Genomic DNA, 17,005 nt, shown 5'->3' with positions numbered 1-17,005 from the left:
AATAAATTATCGCATATTTGGATGATGGTTTTATCTTTATGTCACTGATCAAGTGCTAAATATCTCCTGGTCTCAGGTACTTTTCATTATTTTACATCTTAAGACATTGTATATCTTTTGTTTTTTTAGTTTTATTGGTTGAAAAAAAATTGGGAACTTGACTAACTAATTTCGATTTATTTTTATCAGACATTTAATAAACCAAAGGATCAATAGAAATGAAAATAACCAGTAGTTTTAACACAGCTGTCCTTTCCTGCCCTCACCTGCGTGGAGCGCAGCTTGTCGATGACCGCTTTGAGGGCCTTGCACTCGTCCTCCAGAGCCTGTGTGTCCCTCCGGAGGCTCTCGCTCTCTGAGATGTGCCGAGCCTCCATGTCCAGGATTTCCGCCGCGTGAAGCTCCTGCATTTGTACAATCTTCTCCTCGAACTCTCCGATCACCTCCTCGATCTCGTCTCTGTTTGCGCTCTCGCTCTCCGGGTCCAGGTCGGACATTCGGAGCGGTTCCGTCTGCGCGAACGAGTGTGTCACGTGCTGCTGCGCGGAGCTGCTGTTTAGTCGAGAGCTGTGGGATTTGCTTGAGGACGGCACGGAAGGGGCAGAGTTCTTCTTGGAGACAGACGGTTTATCTTTGGCGCCGATCCCTTTGCCAGCCGGCTGTTTCCCTCCTTTCCTTTTAGGCTGCGTGGCGGAGGAGGAGGAAGCAGACGGGACCGGCTGAGGAGAGGGAGAGGGAGCGGGAGAGGGAGAGGAAGACGGAGGACAAGAATCCGCAGTCTTCGTCGAGGCTGCTCGTACCTCCTGGAGCTCCTCTCCGAGCTTAGTGATGGAGAGCTCACGGTCGTGTAGTTCACTCTGGAGTTTCTCATTGTGCTGCCTGAAGAGCTGGAGCTCATGTTTGGTGGTATCTACATTCCCTCTCATCTCCTGGAGCTCCTCTTTGAGTTTAGAAATGGAGACATCACGGAATTGGAGGTCTTTCAGAAGTTTCTTGTTATGCTGCTTGTAGGTGTTGAGCTCCTCTTTGGTGGAAGCCGCCTCCTGGAGAAGCTCGGCCATGTTGGTTCTGCTTTCATCTGCTTGTATCTTGAGGAAAATTGAGCAGTCGGTCAAATAATACACATAGAGGAAAATATTGCTTACTTTTTCATAAAAAAGAAAAGAAAGGAAAATAAGTTTGTTTATTTGCTTACTTGAACATGTTCTCCTTTAAGGCGAGAGATGGTAATCTCCCGCTCCTTAACAAACACAACTGTATGTCATTAAAAGGAAACGAGTTGATGCACTGAGAGAACAGTTCAACATTTTAGGGCAACACAGTTATTCCTTCTCAGAGAACAATATCATTATCATTCCGTTACATGTGAAGCTACAGCATGTTTGGTTACTGAGTGAACTCTGTTTGAAGATGGATTTGTTAACTTTGGATGGAGCCGATATGCCCTTACATTATTTCCTTCATGCTAAGCTACGCTAATGGCTGCTGGTACTATTTCACAGTACGCATGAGATCTAACTTTCAAGACATACTCCCATTTCTAAAAATGCCCAAATGTTACTTAAATGTCAATTATGAAAATTGAAAACATTCATTTTAATTCTCTTATTCTTGAGAGGATAGGAATGTCCAACCTGCAGGAGCTCCTGTAGCTTCTCCAGGCTCTCCTTGCAGCTGTTCAGCTCCTCTTTGGTGCAAGCGGCCTCATTTTGAGCCTCCTTCAACTCCTGTTGAAGCTCAGAAACTTTGCTCTCCTCACAGGCACCAGATGATACCTAAAGCCAAGTCAATTTTAAATATCAGACAAGACTTTATTTAGACAAAAGTTAAACTCAAGTCTCACATCTTTGTTCCTACCTTTTGAAGTTGTCCCTTTAGTCGCTCCATTGTAGCGGTTTTCTCCTGCAACAAAAGCAAGCGTCCGTCAGTCTCACCAAACATCAGAAATACTCTGCAATGTCTGAACATGAAGAGGCAGTCACACACTTGGAGCTCCTCCTGTAGTTTGCTGCAGCTCTGTTTGTAGCAGTCGAGCTGCTCTTTGGTGGCCGAAACTTCATCTTTGACCTCCTGCAACTCCTGAAGAAGCTCCGACGTAGCAGCCGGCGGCTCAGCAGCAGGAGGCGCCTGAAAAAAAAGTCAGCAAGATTATGACAGCTGCATTGGACAAGGGACAACTTGGTAAAGCCTGAGATTTGAGTACAATGACAGCATCGGTTTGTCATTCAGGCTGAAGAAATTAAGAACATGCTCCAATTTTTGAAAATGTATTTTTTTCTGCCATTTTAAGCAAGTCTATTAAGTTTTAATTGGCCAATGTGGAATTTGAATTCAGTGAAAATGTTGGTGAGAGTTGTCAATGGGATCTAATTTTCTAAAAATAATTTGAGTGCCTGTTCTTTTAAATGCTAATGAGCCAGCTCCCCCCCCCCCTCTCCCCTCCCCCTCCTCCACGAGATGCGCTCGCCTAGCTGCTGCCTGCCCAGCTAGCCATTACGTCTTTTAACTGGGTGGGTGGAGTGTTGGTGGGGGGCGGTCCAAGGCCATGTAGGCAGACTCCCTACATGGGCGTGCTTCCAAATCTACGTAGACGTTGGTGGTGATCCCATTTGACGCACTCAAGCATATCGTTTCCGACACCACAACACCACACCACAACAAGCCGCGTGAGCTGTTTTTTTCCAGCGTTTTTGTGTTGGGAGACATGCCAGATACCCAAATTAACGTATGGAAGCACTAAAAAAGTGGAATTTTCATAATATGGCCCCTTTAAAGGAGAACTTCTGTAGGAAAGGTTTGTACATACAGAGAATAACACTCAGGTTCTTTATATGAAGACGTATCCACTTTTTTTAGCACAGCATAAAGACGGGAAACACTTCTAGACCACAATCAAAATATGGAACTACACATATGAGTAATTGGCCACACTCTTACCCCCACAGCCGGGGGAGTCTTCTGGGGAGGCCCGGCCTTCATCTGACCGAGCAGATCCATGAGCACGGACAGCCTCCTCTCGTACTCCAGCACCTCCTCCTCCGAGCTGGAGAGCAGCTGCTTCTGGAGCTCCTGATCTTTCTGAATCCCGCTGAGTCCCACCTCCAGCTCCCGGAGCCTCTGGGTCAGATGGACCACCTTCCCTTTGGGAGCTTGTCTCGTTTGACCAATTCCACTGAAATCCATCTGGGGAATACCAAAGTCAAAGATATCCGACTGCACATCGGGCTCAGCGCGGCTCTGCAGGTCCTGGTTTCCTTCGGACTCTTTGGACTGCTGTTGCTGGAAGGCCTCCGGCGGGGCCTGGTTGACGAGCGCTGCATCCAGCTTCTCCCGCAGATTTTCCTCCAGATTAGAGACCCTCTGTTGGAGATCAGCTGCATGGCTTCGTGTCTGCTCCAGGAGGAGGAGACAGCGGCTCAACTCGCTGTCCTTTTCACCCACCTCGACCTCGAGCTGCCGGATGCGCAGGTCCAACTCCTCCACTTTGGACGTTGCACTCTGCTCTAAGGCTTGAACTTGGGCCTGCATGACCACCAGGCCTGCAGTTTTCTCCCTGAGGGCATCTTCAAGTTCGCTCTCGGCGCTCTCCGTTTCAGCTAAAGCTTCGGCGCTCTCCTTCAGGCGCAGGTATGTCTCCAACAGTGCGGTGTGCTTCGTCTTGAGAGTATTGATCTCTCCGGTGGCCATGTCCATTCTCTGCTTCATTTCATCGTATTCCTCTTTACTCGGCGCCCCTACGGCGCTCTCTTCCTTGGCGTCCTCGTCCTCCTCCGCGGCCGGCTTTTGCTCGATATTGGCCAGCTCCTGCTGAAGTCTGTCGATGACTGCATTCAGTTGGTCAAGCTCCTCCTCACTATTCCTCTTCAACCGCTCTTGTTCACTGCGCAGGCACTCCACCTGGGACTCGAAGTCTTTAATCAGCTCATCCCTTTCATCAATTTCCTAAAGAGAAATAGGCAGATTTTCTTAAACCATAATAATGTCAGAAGATATCAGTCCACAGAAGTCCCACTATTCGGATAAACCTCTGAGTCCCTTTGGTCCTTGGAGGGTCTTTGGTCCCCAGGATAATGGAATTTTTTATTGGCATCTGAAAGGTGTGAACTTGATCAATTATAAAATCTCTTTAGAGACTCAGAGGTTTATTAATCCACCTCACATGATAAAATGATCACCTCACAAAGAAGACGATGGCACTGTGGAATTACTTACCGAGACAAAACAAGCAAAACAACCTCCCAAAGAAAAGAAAAAAATGGAGCAGACCAAAACAAAAGCGACTACGAATGCAGGAAACACACACACCAACACCGAGTTATGCGTATTCGAAATAGTCTATTGCTCCATTTCGCATACGCATATTGCGTTACCTTGTTATCAGAGGAGGTTCCCGTGTGTTGGAGCTTAGTGATCTGTTCATTAAGAAGGGCTATTTCCCTGTCCTTCTCCTCCATCACCTTCAAAAGTCAGAGATTATAATGTGATGGCTGTCAATAAACAAAGTCCGCTCAAGAGTCACCATCGTGGTGGATGTCAAAAACGAAACGCAATGCAAGTGGCAGTCTTGCAAGGCAGAACAACATAGAATAAAATCTCCCATAAAAACGGTCCCGTTCACTGACCTGAGCAGTTTTTACTTGTGTGAATAAAGAACTTGTGTTGTATTAAGCAGTTTAAGGCAAAGTCACACATTGGTCAACGGTCTTGAAATCACTGGCAGCTTAACTTCAAAGTTAACTAAATAACTACAACTACAAGTCAAGCGTCTGCCTAATAATCACATCCATGGGCATTTAAGAAGCCAGTAGTGCCTGCAGTTCGCACACAGACTTAACCACCTCCAGAATTCACAATTTTATGTAAAAATACTGTAAAGACTTGTGTCAGGGGAACAGCGCTTTACCTGAAGCATGCTATCCTTTGTTTCTAGATACTGCTGCTGGCTGCTGATCTCCTTCCTCTGGATCTCCAGCTGCATGTGAAGCTGCTGCACCTCCTCGCCCTTGTTCTCCAGCTCCTCTCTGAACTGCTCCAGCTGCTCTTCCAGGTTACAGATCTGAGACGACAGGTGAACATGGAAAGCATTTCAGAGAAACCAGACAAAATGTTTTACTGGTTGGTTACGAATGTCCAACTAGTGCTGTAAATAGAAAGAATAGGAGGAGATATTAAAGGAGACAACAGTAGCACATGTAAGCAAGAGGCTTGTTCATATATGCTTTATATCTACTGCTGAAAAGAGACAAATGTTTCAATCCAAGAGATTTATCCCGATTAGCACACTACCTCTTTCTCTTTCCGCTCCAAAGCTTCTCTCTCAGTTTGCAATTGAGCCTCCAGTGTGGCGTGTTTGGCCTCTGTGGTGGATGCATGCTGCTTCTATTGATCAACCAGCCACACACACACACACACACACACACACACACACACACACACACACACACACACACACACACACACACACACACACACACACACACACACACACACACACACACAAAATGTATTTAGCACAAAAGTTGTAGTCTGCAGTGGAGCTCAGAGCCATTTGTCAGCTGTGCAGCGGCAGAGCAGATATCAGAGCATTTTCTTCACTGCTCCTTTTTTCCCTCTCGCAGCCCTTCACGAACACCGGGGGGGGGGCAATCTTGTCAGTTGCTAGCCGTAGCTCATAACCAACAACAAACTACCGCGCGGGTGAAGCACACCCACCCACACATTGTTCTCCATCTCTCTGTGCATCCCAGCGCTCCTCCTTTTCCTCCCCATCTCCGTCCTGTCACGTACCCCCTCTGCCTTTCTCCACAGCTATTGGAGATGCTTACCCCTCTGACTCTCCCGCACATGCTTCCTCTCTCGTCCCCCCCCCCCCTCTCTCCTCCCCCTCCTTACCTTCTCCAGGGAGTCAGCGCTGGCCAGCAGGGCCTGCTCCAGCTCGCGGATGCGGCTCTCCAGCTTGTCAATCTCTTCGTCGCGCTCTCCCACCTCACGGCGCTGCTGCTCTGAGCTGAGCAGCAGCTCACTGCACCAATCCGCCTTCTCCTTCAGCTGCGAGGTCAGCTGGTCCACCTGGTAGTGAGCGAGCGAAAGAGAGAGAGAGAGAGAGGCAAGGGGGGGGGGGGGGTGTTTAATGAGAATGCTCCTCAGACACCACTCGCTACAGCATAGCCGGTGCATGTACAGCTAGCTGGGCGGTCAGCTGATCCACCTGAGAGAAAGGAGGGGGCCCGAGACAGAAGAGAGGTGCAGGACAGAGCGATTTCATTCAGGGGGACACAAACCACAGAGCAGTGCATTAGCCAGGAGGACCGCTGGCAGGTAACTGATCCATCTGTGGGAACAGCAGCAAATCAATGAAGGGGAGGGAGAAGGGTCCACAAGAGGGAGATTTGTTTAGGATTATCTCAGAATTGAGGAATAAAACTGTCAAGATGGCTCCACTGATAAAAGAAAATAGCGTCCTTTCATACACTAACCTTTATGTAGCCCGTTGTTTCAGAAATGCATTTGTATGCATGTTGCTCAAACAAAAAGAACTACCCTGTAACAAGGGGGGATGAAATGCATCCAGCGTGACTTGCATATTCACGTAAGAATGTACTTTGATATTTTACTACATCCTTGTCAGGTATGCAAAAAGTGGGTATAATTGAATTGAAAGGCTATCGTCTTCAGCGAGGTTGCTTTTACATGGCCCCTCGTCGCCACTTTGCAGCTGAGAGAGGAAGAAAGTTTAAGAAGTTGCTTTTTCTAATGAAGACTGACACATTCGACAGGGATCAAACAGGAGAAAGGAGGTGGGAAAGGATGAGCGAGATGGGCAGGCCGCGTAACGTCGACAGGGTCGGGAGGGAGTACTAAAATGCACTAGATGCTCTCTGGGTGAGATTCTACGTGTAGCTAGAAGCAATACCTTAGAGGTTACTCCATCCACCTGTAATAGCCACGGGAGAGAGAAGGCACAGAGGATCAGAGGATGGACAGTTCAAGGGCAAAAGCGGGAAGAGAAAGCACCGCGTGCTAAAAATGTGGAAGGAGCCTCTGGAAATCGCAGAGAAGTTATCTTTGGGAGGGAGGTTAAAGTGAGATTGATGTATAACTGATATGATATAAACTCAAGGAATAGAAACAACCGATTTTGTCACTAACGTGTAAAAAATGAATCAACGATGCAATCATAAATTATTTAATTCATTTGGGAGAAAACAAATGGTTAGACTTGCTCAAAGGCTAAAGAGCAGCAGGGCGAATTGAGTATACGTCAGTTACTATGACCTTAAGGAAAGAACAAGGAAGATTATGATCCCACTAAGCATTACAATCATAGTCCCCTAATGGAATAACTGACTTGTCAAATTATGTTTCAGATTGACAAAGTAAAATGCTCAGAGGGCACAGAAACCGCTGCAGCTCATGATGTTTTACGTTGGCGAAGGACAAATGAAATGAATTCAGCGGGTTACTGTGAGGACATTGTGTTGATAATACACATTAAACAGGGCGCGATGTCTGCAATAGTATGTAAACGGTGTTGATCAAAAGTAGATTTCTCCTTGCCCCGAGTGAAACGGAGGCAGATTGTGAGTGAAGGAAAATGACAGCTAATGATGAATAATCCTGGAGATGCTAAAGAGTAAAAACAGCACACACAACAAATAAACATTAAAGTTCAAACTGACAGCGTTTACTGCTGGGATGAACACAAATAAATGTCACACTGCAATTTGGTGAGTACTTAAAAACTTTCATTACTGTAAACAACTGGAAATGTGACGAGGCCAATTCCAAAAAGGGCCGAAAGCCAGAAGCTGTGGGAATCAGAGATGACCAGATGACCAGCAGTGGAAGCAGAGAACAGCGGCTTGAGATGAGGATAACGAGAGCGAAAATATGTTGTACAGAGACACAGCCTTATGTTTGTGTACAGCAGCACAGTCACAGTGATTAACTTTAGCTAAATGCATCACTCCCACTGTATTGTGCATTTCAGGATCATGCTACTAAGACCCACTATTACAGAAAAAAAGGATCAAACATTAATCCCACTCAGCCTTTTTGAGGCCATTGTTCTGTGGTGTGACCGTCAGCTCTGTGTGCACAGCCTAAGCCTCTCTATCAACGCCTGGCCCTTCGCTCACCTCTTTGTTCCTCTGCTCTGAGCCGGCCTGGAGCTTCTGAGGATTCCTCAGCTGTTCTTCCAGTTTCTGGATCTCCTGCTGGAAGACGTCCCTCTCGTGTTCTCGGTCCACGGCTTGCTCCTGCACGCCAAAATGAAGACACGAGTATTGAAGGTTTTTGAACCCCTTCTTCAATACAGGCCATATGTTTTACCATTTAAAAAAAAAATGATTTGCTGCAGATTGGGATGATTGAAAAATCATAACGCAGTGATGCAAGACCCACCGCTTAAGTTGAGAAGGTAAAAGGTGTCTTGGACTTTGCAGATTTGCAGTAAGCACTGACCCACAGAATGGGTGTCGTCTTTGTTCAGGCGACATCACGCAAGTGTAGATGAATGGGTGAATGGGGCAACATTTAACGCTGCCTGCTGTGTTACTTTAAAATGTTTAAAACAGAGGATAAAATTCCATAGAAAGAATAAAAAAGAAAGTCTCAACTGATTTCTGTTAACCCTAAACTCAGATTTAGGTAATCAGTGAAAATGTTTGTCATTGACTCAATTATGAAGGTAATTATTACAAACTAAACAGACACACTTGTCAAAATGGAAACAGAAATGAAATCCAGTTTTATTTTATTAATGCACACCACAGAAAACAGGACTATGATAAAGAATTGTTAAAATAATGCGATTACGTTTACAAATTTGCTCTTTTCATATTTGTTTGTGCAAACAGCCTCATCGGGACAATGGAGGGAATCTTCACTCAAACATCCAGACAATTACGTGCCAACTCCTGGCCAAGCGGCCCAATTACGATGATGGGAACAAACTCATGAAACCATGAGCCAAATAGGAGGGTAGGGTCCCCCCTGGCAGCGCAACTATTTTATAAATTTAGGATTGAATTGCCTTGTTATGGAAAATGTATTTAATGTATTAAGTTGAATAAAACTAAAATCTGTTATATTTGCAAAAACACATTTAAACAGTGTTTTAAAATTTGAGGCATGTCACTATGTACATTACAAATGAGGGATAATAAAATGGAATGAAGTTCAGAAAAAAGAATGAATTTAGCACAAAGGATTGTATTCCTGATTAACATTGTTTTTCAATCAAACTTTTTTTCTGTCATCAACTAATTACTTAATTTCCAATGAAAACTCCTATAAGAAATTCATCCATGATTTACGGCTACCCAAATAGGAACGTAATGTAAAACGGTCATAAACATCATTGAGTAAAAGTCAAAGTCCTTGTCACTCACGTCGAGGAACCTCCGGTTCTTGTCCAGCTGCTTCTCCAGAGCCTGGACCTGCTGACGGAGGTCTCCGCTCTCCGTGCTCTGAGCGTTCTCCAGCTCGATCACCCTGTTGACCTGCTCCTCCAGCTCCGCCTCCAGCAGCTTCACCTGCTTCAGGAGGTCGGCATTCTCCTTCTCCGCCTGACGCTGGACATCCACTTTCTCTTTCATCAGCTTCTCCGTTTCCTCCAGGAGGTCTACAGGGATACAACGGAGGGTGGACGTCAGATCGGCATCTCGGGCCTGTCACCTCACGGTGGATGACTGTAGTCAATGATTCTTTCAGGTTTGACAAACAAGATGCTGCGATGGAGCTCCTGAAGAGTCTGAAGTGTGAGCAACGAGACGAGGTTTTAGCATTTTGGGCCGTGTTGTTATAAGAGTTATCAACGTCTTTCTCTGAAATGTTTTTTTTTTTTTTTCTATTTTAAGGTCCCTTTTACAGGCCACATGGCTTCCTTCAGACTCTTCTAACATCTCAGTCAATTTCCCGACGCCCCGTTACCGAACAGCGTTCCCCTCCATGATGCCTCTTTGGCCTTCCGCCGCCACCAGTGAACAACCCACAGCGCTTTACCCAGGATTAGTGCAAAAGTAAAGAGATGAGAGTGCAGATGACAGAACACACACGTGGACAGCTCAGACGTAGCGATATCCATGCCCAATAAGCTGTTACAGGCAGGAGAGGGACTGAACGGCCAATTGTCTCACTCAAAGAGGTGCTGTAAGATATGCATCACAATGGAGAGAGAAAGTCCCTCAATTCAATGCAGAGGATTGAAAGTTTGGGAATAATGACTATGTATACTCTCCTTAAGATGACTTTCATTTCATCATGCTAAAATGAGTGATAACACTGAAAAACTACAAAACCGGGACAAAAATCAATCAAAATGAAAAGCTGAAGCCAAAAGTTAGTGGTTGGACTGAGTGAGTTTGTGAGCTCATAGCAAGCGAGCTCCGAGCTTTGTTGGTGAGTTGCTGGATTAGGGTTAAGGAGGGTTATACTGCCACTCAGACACAGTGCACAATCAGAGAGAACATACAGCAGTTATGACCGAGCCATGCTCAAAGTGGACACACCTGCTTCAGGTGCTGCAACCATTGCAGCTTCAACTAGGCCTACAGGAGAATAAGAAAGCACAGGAATGTAACATGCTCTTGTTTTTGTTTTTTTTCATGAACAGGAAAACTGGTGGGATAAAGATTAGCAAAGGGTGAGGACAGAGGAGGCAGTGCTTTTGTGTCTTTGTCACAGCAGAAAGTTAATGTTGTAGAAAGGATGCTGTGAAAGGACATTATTGGGAAATAACCCCTTTGTTTTATACCCTTGCAAAAATACTCACCATTTTATCAGAGAAGGTACTGATGGGATACCTTTTTCATAATACAGGAGTCATAATGCAAATTAGCAGATACAGTTATTCCACTTCATGTATATGGAGTACCCTTAAATACCCCTAAGTACTCTTAGAATACCTCTAAATATGACCTGAGGCACAAATACTGGAAGAACGTGTGTAAACATTTTGATTTTTTATCCAGGGTCTCAATTATTTTTGCTGACAATGCATCCAAGTTATGGCTCATGTGTGTGTGTTTTCAGTTCGATTAGGACAGAAGAACAGCTAAATAAACCAACGTCAGGCTTGTGACCCATTGAAATCAGACAGTAGGCCCTTTTCACAAAAGAGGGGCTTAAACAGTGATACTTTGTTGTGTGACATGCAGCTGACTCAACGTCTACAGATCAAGCTGTGCCCCGTCATTCAAGCCAAACGGATGTTTTCATTTAGGTTGAATGACTTTACTTTCTTAACAATATCAAACAAACTTACTTGAAACAGGAGTCATAACAAAAAAAGTGGCATTTTATATTCTTGTTTCCTTATTTTTAAGACATTATGCTTTGCACAATGCTAGTACGTTCACAAAATCAAACCTATCTTCAAATGTTCAGAACATGTTATAATAAATTTCTAAATTAAATACATTTCCTGAGAATGACGACTCCCTGAGGTCGATAACTAAAATCTGCATGTATTTCAGGTGAAAGAGCACTGGGAAACGTACGGAGCTCACGGGGCCCGGCGTGCTCCCTCATGGCGTCTTGTTGCCGTGACAGCAGATCCCGCTCGTCTTGCATTTGAAGCCTCTCCTGCTCCAACTCGTGTAGACGGCTGCCGGTCACCTGCATGAAATGACATTCAGTTCACCGGCACAAAAGTCTCATAAATATGTTGTTTAAGCGGCAGCTTGCGACATGCCTGGGTACTTGTGATTGTGATTACATCAGAGCTCAGGGGGCGACACCAAGATTGAGCTTTTCTACTGAATGGTCCATCATGTGTGGCAATATGAATGACACGGACACTGCTTTCTACTCCAACAACGTTCACCATAAATGTTTCCATTTTTGAGCACTGTTTTAGCCGCTCATTTTAGAAAATCAACACACAGCGTGAATATATATATATATATATATATATTTGTACACATTGAGTTTTTTCGGCAAATATTTTAACTAATTGAACCTGAAATAACTGTGCTTGTACTTGGGTGTCTACTGTTCAGCACCAAAGGCAAAATAATAGCAATTGGCCATAGAACCCTGTGATCCATGTTCCGTCTCACGGAGAAGGGTAATTATGTTCCTCCTCTCTGGAATGCCTCACCTGCAGCTCTTGCTCGAGGCTCAGCTGGAGCTCTTCCTTCTGACGCAACTGCTCCTCCAATCCGGCTCGTTCACCCGTGTAGCCATCAATTAGATCTGCATGTGGACGCAGCCGGCGGGAGACGTTAGAAACGGCCCCGACGTGGAAATCTAGAATCTCACTTTGTTCGACTGACTTGTGATCACTTAACATTAATTGAAGGGAATAATATTTTGTCTTGAGTTTAGTTTCAGTCGCACACAGGCACAAACACGCACACAGCGCTGTCATTCAAAAGAACGAGCACTCAACACCAGGATACAAAATCCAAGGTTACCGACAACACAGCCAAGAGACAACATACATGGACACCGAGGCACGCAAACCCGCCATCAGAGACGCACAGAAGAACACAAGTGGGCACGTCTGACCCATTTTGCTTGACATGAAGAACAAGACTAAGCTGTGAACACAATGAAATTCAATCATTATCGTACTGCTCTGTCACAGGTCAGCAAGCATTAAGCACCGGGGTGGTATTCAACTCAACTCTATGGGGGATAACTAATGAGAAACCATCTAGTCATTTACTGTAACTCTGGAGTAAAAGGCGAAAAGGTTCGGCCCTGATTCTCGTTTGTAGCTCAGAGCGGCACTATAAACGCTGTGTGTCATCTCAAGCTAAGAGACAAGCAGAAGGTGAATGTCAGGACTAGATTATCTTTTCAAACTTTACACAACAGTGTGTGTAAAGTTTGACTAAGGAGGGATCCCTCTACAGTACACAACAATCAGATGCACATGATTAATAACTAAAGAAACATTGTTCACCAACTACAGAGAGTACTCTTGGGAATCTTTCGATCACAATTACTCTGCAACATTATAATACCACATTTAAACATTGTACAACCAACACAAAAGAAGACTTTTCATCCTTTTCACTGCCATGTAACATGTCTCTTCAAACCAATGAAGAGGATCTTTTCTCCACGATGAGCCTCATTCAAAACCAGTTTGAAAAGGCCACACCCTGCGCGTCTCATCCAAACAATAGCTGGAGAATGTGGAGAGACGCAGGTTAAGCAGATATTAAGCACTCCCAAGAAGCCAATGCGGACAAATGACCCGATAGGCTGCTCCTTTCACTCCTGTATATATATATATATATACACACATGATGTACGATTAGTAAAGGCTACGAACACACCGCTCTTCTGTGTGTACACAAAGCCTGACATACAGAAACTACTTTTGTACATCTACATTTGCAAAGCAGTGTGAGAGACGCAGCCGAGTTGACTGGTGACACACACACACACACACACACACACACACACACACACACACACACACACACACACACACACACACACACACACACACACACACACACACACACACACACGGCTGTGACAGTTGACCCCCGTGGACCAGCTGTCTCTGACATCGATGGGACATCCAGCTCCCCAATTGAGATTAAACACTGTGCTTAAACCTTTTGACAAAAATTGGTCACTTATTTCCTTGGGAATCCTCCAACCTTGGTGATTTTACTCTACGCCTCCATACATAAGCCCTCGTTGTTTAGCCGTCACGCGCGCAGTCAGCCGTCCAAACACAAATCAGAGAGGCTGACAAACAGGAATTAGCATTTGTCGATTTTCTCGCCACAGATGGTCTCGCGCTCCTTTACTCTCTCCTTTAAAACAGCTGATCCCATCGCTCCCTGTAACACACCCTCCCCCAAAGTGATGCTTTTTTTCACCTCAGTTCCTCCTCATATGATCCTTTCTTTCTTCACAAATTGTCACGTCATCAATTGAGACGACGGCTGTAAGGCGTCCAATAAAGGTGGACCAGAGAAACTCTGTGGCGATTGTATATACGAGTGTACGGTTTCATCCGGGAGAAGCTCACCCTCGGCGTGGTGAAGTTCCAGAGCCAGCTGCTCGCGTGCGCGGGCCTCCTCCGACAACCGCTCCTGCAGCTCCTCCTGCTTCTGCAGCAGCTCGCTCATCTCCTGGTTGTGGCGGAAGGACTCCCGCATGAGCTCGGTCTGGGTCAGCCGGGCATGTTCGAGCTGGGACGGGGAGAAGGAAGAGACGGCGACACGCAAACACAAGGAGTTAGGACCGCTGCAGGTGAGCTTCTGAGAACAACCAGTCGCTGCCCTAAAGGGGCACTCCACCGATTTTACATACGAACTGTATTTACTTGCAAGACAACCACTCAGGTGGTGAAAACGGCTGTTTAATGTCTTTAGTCATCAGCAAAAGCCGGACTATTAAGCTGCTTAATTGGTGTGGCCTCCCGTGTTTTTGCTTGACTCAAACTAAGATTTTTAAACCTCAAATAAAAAACGTTGGGTAATGGAGCTATATTTAACTTAAATAATAATAATAAAAGAAATATTAGCAAATAATGACCCGAACAACAAGTTGAAATTGAAATCAAACAGAAAGAGTTATTATAGAGTATGTATACACACAAATGTCAGTCTCATTAACTGTAATGCATAACAACGGACCACAGTTCATAGCTCTCAATGCAGATTATTTTACAAACAAATTAAAACAAGATATGCACCTAACATTCAAAATATCCAATATATCAAGATGTAGATTCAAGCTCTTCCTGTGAATTTGAAAAACCCATCTTGTTCCCTTAAATGTATGATCTACATTCAAGTTAAATTCAAAAAGCATATTTGTAGATCAAGCTATTTCCTCTTTCATCCTAAATTAGAAAAGCAATTTGCTGTCGCGTTGGAAATGATTTGACTACACAGTTCATGGGCCACCAACAGAATGTGCAGATGTAACACACACACAGAAACCGGCTGAGATAACGATATCATATTTGTTTAATGACCTTCATGTCAGATGACAGAAGGCAGCTTTTCAGAGTGGCACAGCTATGAAATAATCATGCAGTAAACCGCCAACACACTCGCATTCATCCCACAGCTACTTTCCATAGTTCACATCCACCTGAGCAAAGGTTGTATGGTATAACATTATGGGAAAGGGGAAGTAGTAGCACCACCCTGACCGAGAGAGGTGATAATAAAAGAGCTGATGTGCTCCTGCGAGGAACGACACTCAGCTGTCATCGCTTCATAAGACCATAACAAACTGAAACGGGCTGCGTAGACTTACTGTGTACGGAGGAGTGGGCAGGGAGATTTTGGAGATGACTTTGAGGAGGTGACCATTAGTCCTGTGATTGATATGAGAGATTTGCGTGTGTACCACAACGGCATTCTTCTCGTTCAAAGTGCTGCACAGTGGGAAAGGTCGGGGAAGGGGTACGCGGGACTCCACCTCGTACACGTCCTGGTCCTCCACCTCCACCCACGAGGTACTCTGCAAGCCCGAGTTCCGGTACGAGCGGTACGAATCCATGGTAAAAGGTAAATGGATGGAGGGAGGACTCCCAACCTAAGGCTGTTGTGGCGGGGCTCCTTTTCTGGAGCTATCAAATCACGTTTCTATTTTTCATGATCCGTCATGCTGAGCTGTCCGGCCACAAATGAGAATAGAGTCCAGTGGGGAATGAAGCGCTGAGCAACGCTAGTGTGGACAGCTCCAAGCAACAGTCTCTGTGTGTTTGCAAAACACACACAAGAGTAAACAACAATTGGAGAAGCTGACGCTCACAACGTCCCAATCACATGCTGCATGCTGGAGGTACAACAAGCCCCAGGTAATTATTGAGAGAGAAAATCATCCGGCAACAGTCCTTCCAAGAAAAGTGTCATCCATGACAGCAGGTGGAAGTCACATCCCGGTCCGACGGCTTTGAAGGCATTCCTGAATCCGACCGCAGGAGGTTTGTGATCACAGAGGCAAGCATTTCTTCTCTTCGATGCTGCTTTCTCTGCTCTCTCTGACCTTCTTTCTTCAGAGTGAAACCATATTATGCCGCTCGGTAAAGCTCACACCCCCACTTCTGCTCCGGTTTGCTCGCTCTCCTCTCTCTCTCTCCCCCTGGAGATTCATTAACAATACCATGACGCGGTAGTAACCCCCGACCTGCAGGGAAACCTCTCAGCGGCCCCTTTTAGTTGTTCACTCCGAGCGACAACCTGCCGAGGGTGGAATGACAGGGCTTGGATCTCAAGTCTTTCTCACTTTTCTCTTTTCACTTCCTTCTAGGATCGCCGTCCTTCCCGCCCCACGCACGCTCCCCTGCTCATACTATTACTCACCCAGCCGGATCTCTCTTCTACCAGGCGAGCTTTACTTACCCCAGGCGGGCTACGGTCACTGTGTTACACCCACTCTACCTGCGTCAACCCCCGTGCTTAAAATGATTCAATTCAATTCCAGACTTTCAGAGCTGTTTGCGCCTCTCAGTAGGAGAGGCTTTTTCTTTCACTTCCTACATGGATCTATTACAGCAGGATACTGCTGATACTCCCACAGGAGTGGGAGGGAAGCAGGTGTGGCTTCAGTAATTAGAGCCAGTGGGCCAGGTAGATTTGCAAATAGATCACAGGCTCTACCCATACACACACACAAATAACCCACAAACACACGCCCTTTACACAGAAAGTTGTCAAACTAGATTCCCTTCCTACGTAGACGCAGAAAGAACAGATCAAGGTGTTCTGACATGCTGCCTCTTAGTCTCAGCTGTTGTCTGTGTTTGGCGTGTCAAACGTCATACCGACTGAAGAGGCACAATTTCCACGTCTCATATAATAGGAGTAAGAAATGAGTCAGCAAACACCTTCCAAAGGCAAATCATTTACAGCACAAAGATACTCCACATTCCTGACCGGCTTCGTCGAATTAATCAGTTTACGACGCTGCTCGTCAGGCAAGACGTGGCAATCCAGCAGCGCTCGCAGACAAGACTAATGGATATCGGATCAATAGCAAGGGGGAGATCATTGAATAAACCATTAAGAGGCTT

At 45.5% G+C, this 17,005-nt stretch overlaps 1 protein-coding gene across 16 annotated transcripts in view; it reads right to left on the bottom strand.

Annotated features, from left to right (window-relative positions):
* akap9 (A kinase (PRKA) anchor protein 9) overlaps nucleotides 1–17,005 on the bottom strand; it is a 48,918-nt gene that overhangs the window by 6,387 nt on the left and 25,526 nt on the right. For 10 of the 16 annotated variants that reach the window (XM_040189174.2, XM_040189170.2, XM_078081481.1 and 7 more), the window contains 16 exons: nucleotides 14,003–14,165; nucleotides 12,104–12,198; nucleotides 11,502–11,619; nucleotides 10,512–10,550; nucleotides 9,393–9,625; nucleotides 8,139–8,258; nucleotides 5,893–6,069; nucleotides 5,287–5,379; nucleotides 4,904–5,056; nucleotides 4,371–4,457; nucleotides 2,938–3,942; nucleotides 1,987–2,127; nucleotides 1,858–1,902; nucleotides 1,635–1,775; nucleotides 1,196–1,240; nucleotides 267–1,088 (listed from right to left, as the gene is read on the bottom strand). In XM_040189174.2, coding sequence (XP_040045108.2) covers nucleotides 267–1,088; nucleotides 1,196–1,240; nucleotides 1,635–1,775; nucleotides 1,858–1,902; nucleotides 1,987–2,127; nucleotides 2,938–3,942; nucleotides 4,371–4,457; nucleotides 4,904–5,056; nucleotides 5,287–5,379; nucleotides 5,893–6,069; nucleotides 8,139–8,258; nucleotides 9,393–9,625; nucleotides 10,512–10,550; nucleotides 11,502–11,619; nucleotides 12,104–12,198; nucleotides 14,003–14,165 — 3,477 coding nt within the window. The remainder of the gene's footprint in view (nucleotides 1–266; nucleotides 1,089–1,195; nucleotides 1,241–1,634; nucleotides 1,776–1,857; nucleotides 1,903–1,986; nucleotides 2,128–2,937; nucleotides 3,943–4,370; nucleotides 4,458–4,903; nucleotides 5,057–5,286; nucleotides 5,380–5,892; nucleotides 6,070–8,138; nucleotides 8,259–9,392; nucleotides 9,626–10,511; nucleotides 10,551–11,501; nucleotides 11,620–12,103; nucleotides 12,199–14,002; nucleotides 14,166–17,005) is intronic. The other 6 variants (XM_040189175.2, XM_078081488.1, XM_078081487.1 and 3 more) reach the window with 4 other exon arrangements.

Source organism: Gasterosteus aculeatus, chromosome 10 (assembly GCF_964276395.1).
Source record: "Gasterosteus aculeatus chromosome 10, fGasAcu3.hap1.1, whole genome shotgun sequence".
Classification (NCBI taxonomy): domain Eukaryota; kingdom Metazoa; phylum Chordata; class Actinopteri; order Perciformes; family Gasterosteidae; genus Gasterosteus; species Gasterosteus aculeatus.
Note: the sequence above shows the minus strand (reverse complement) of the source record. Positions and strands in the feature narration are given on the sequence as shown.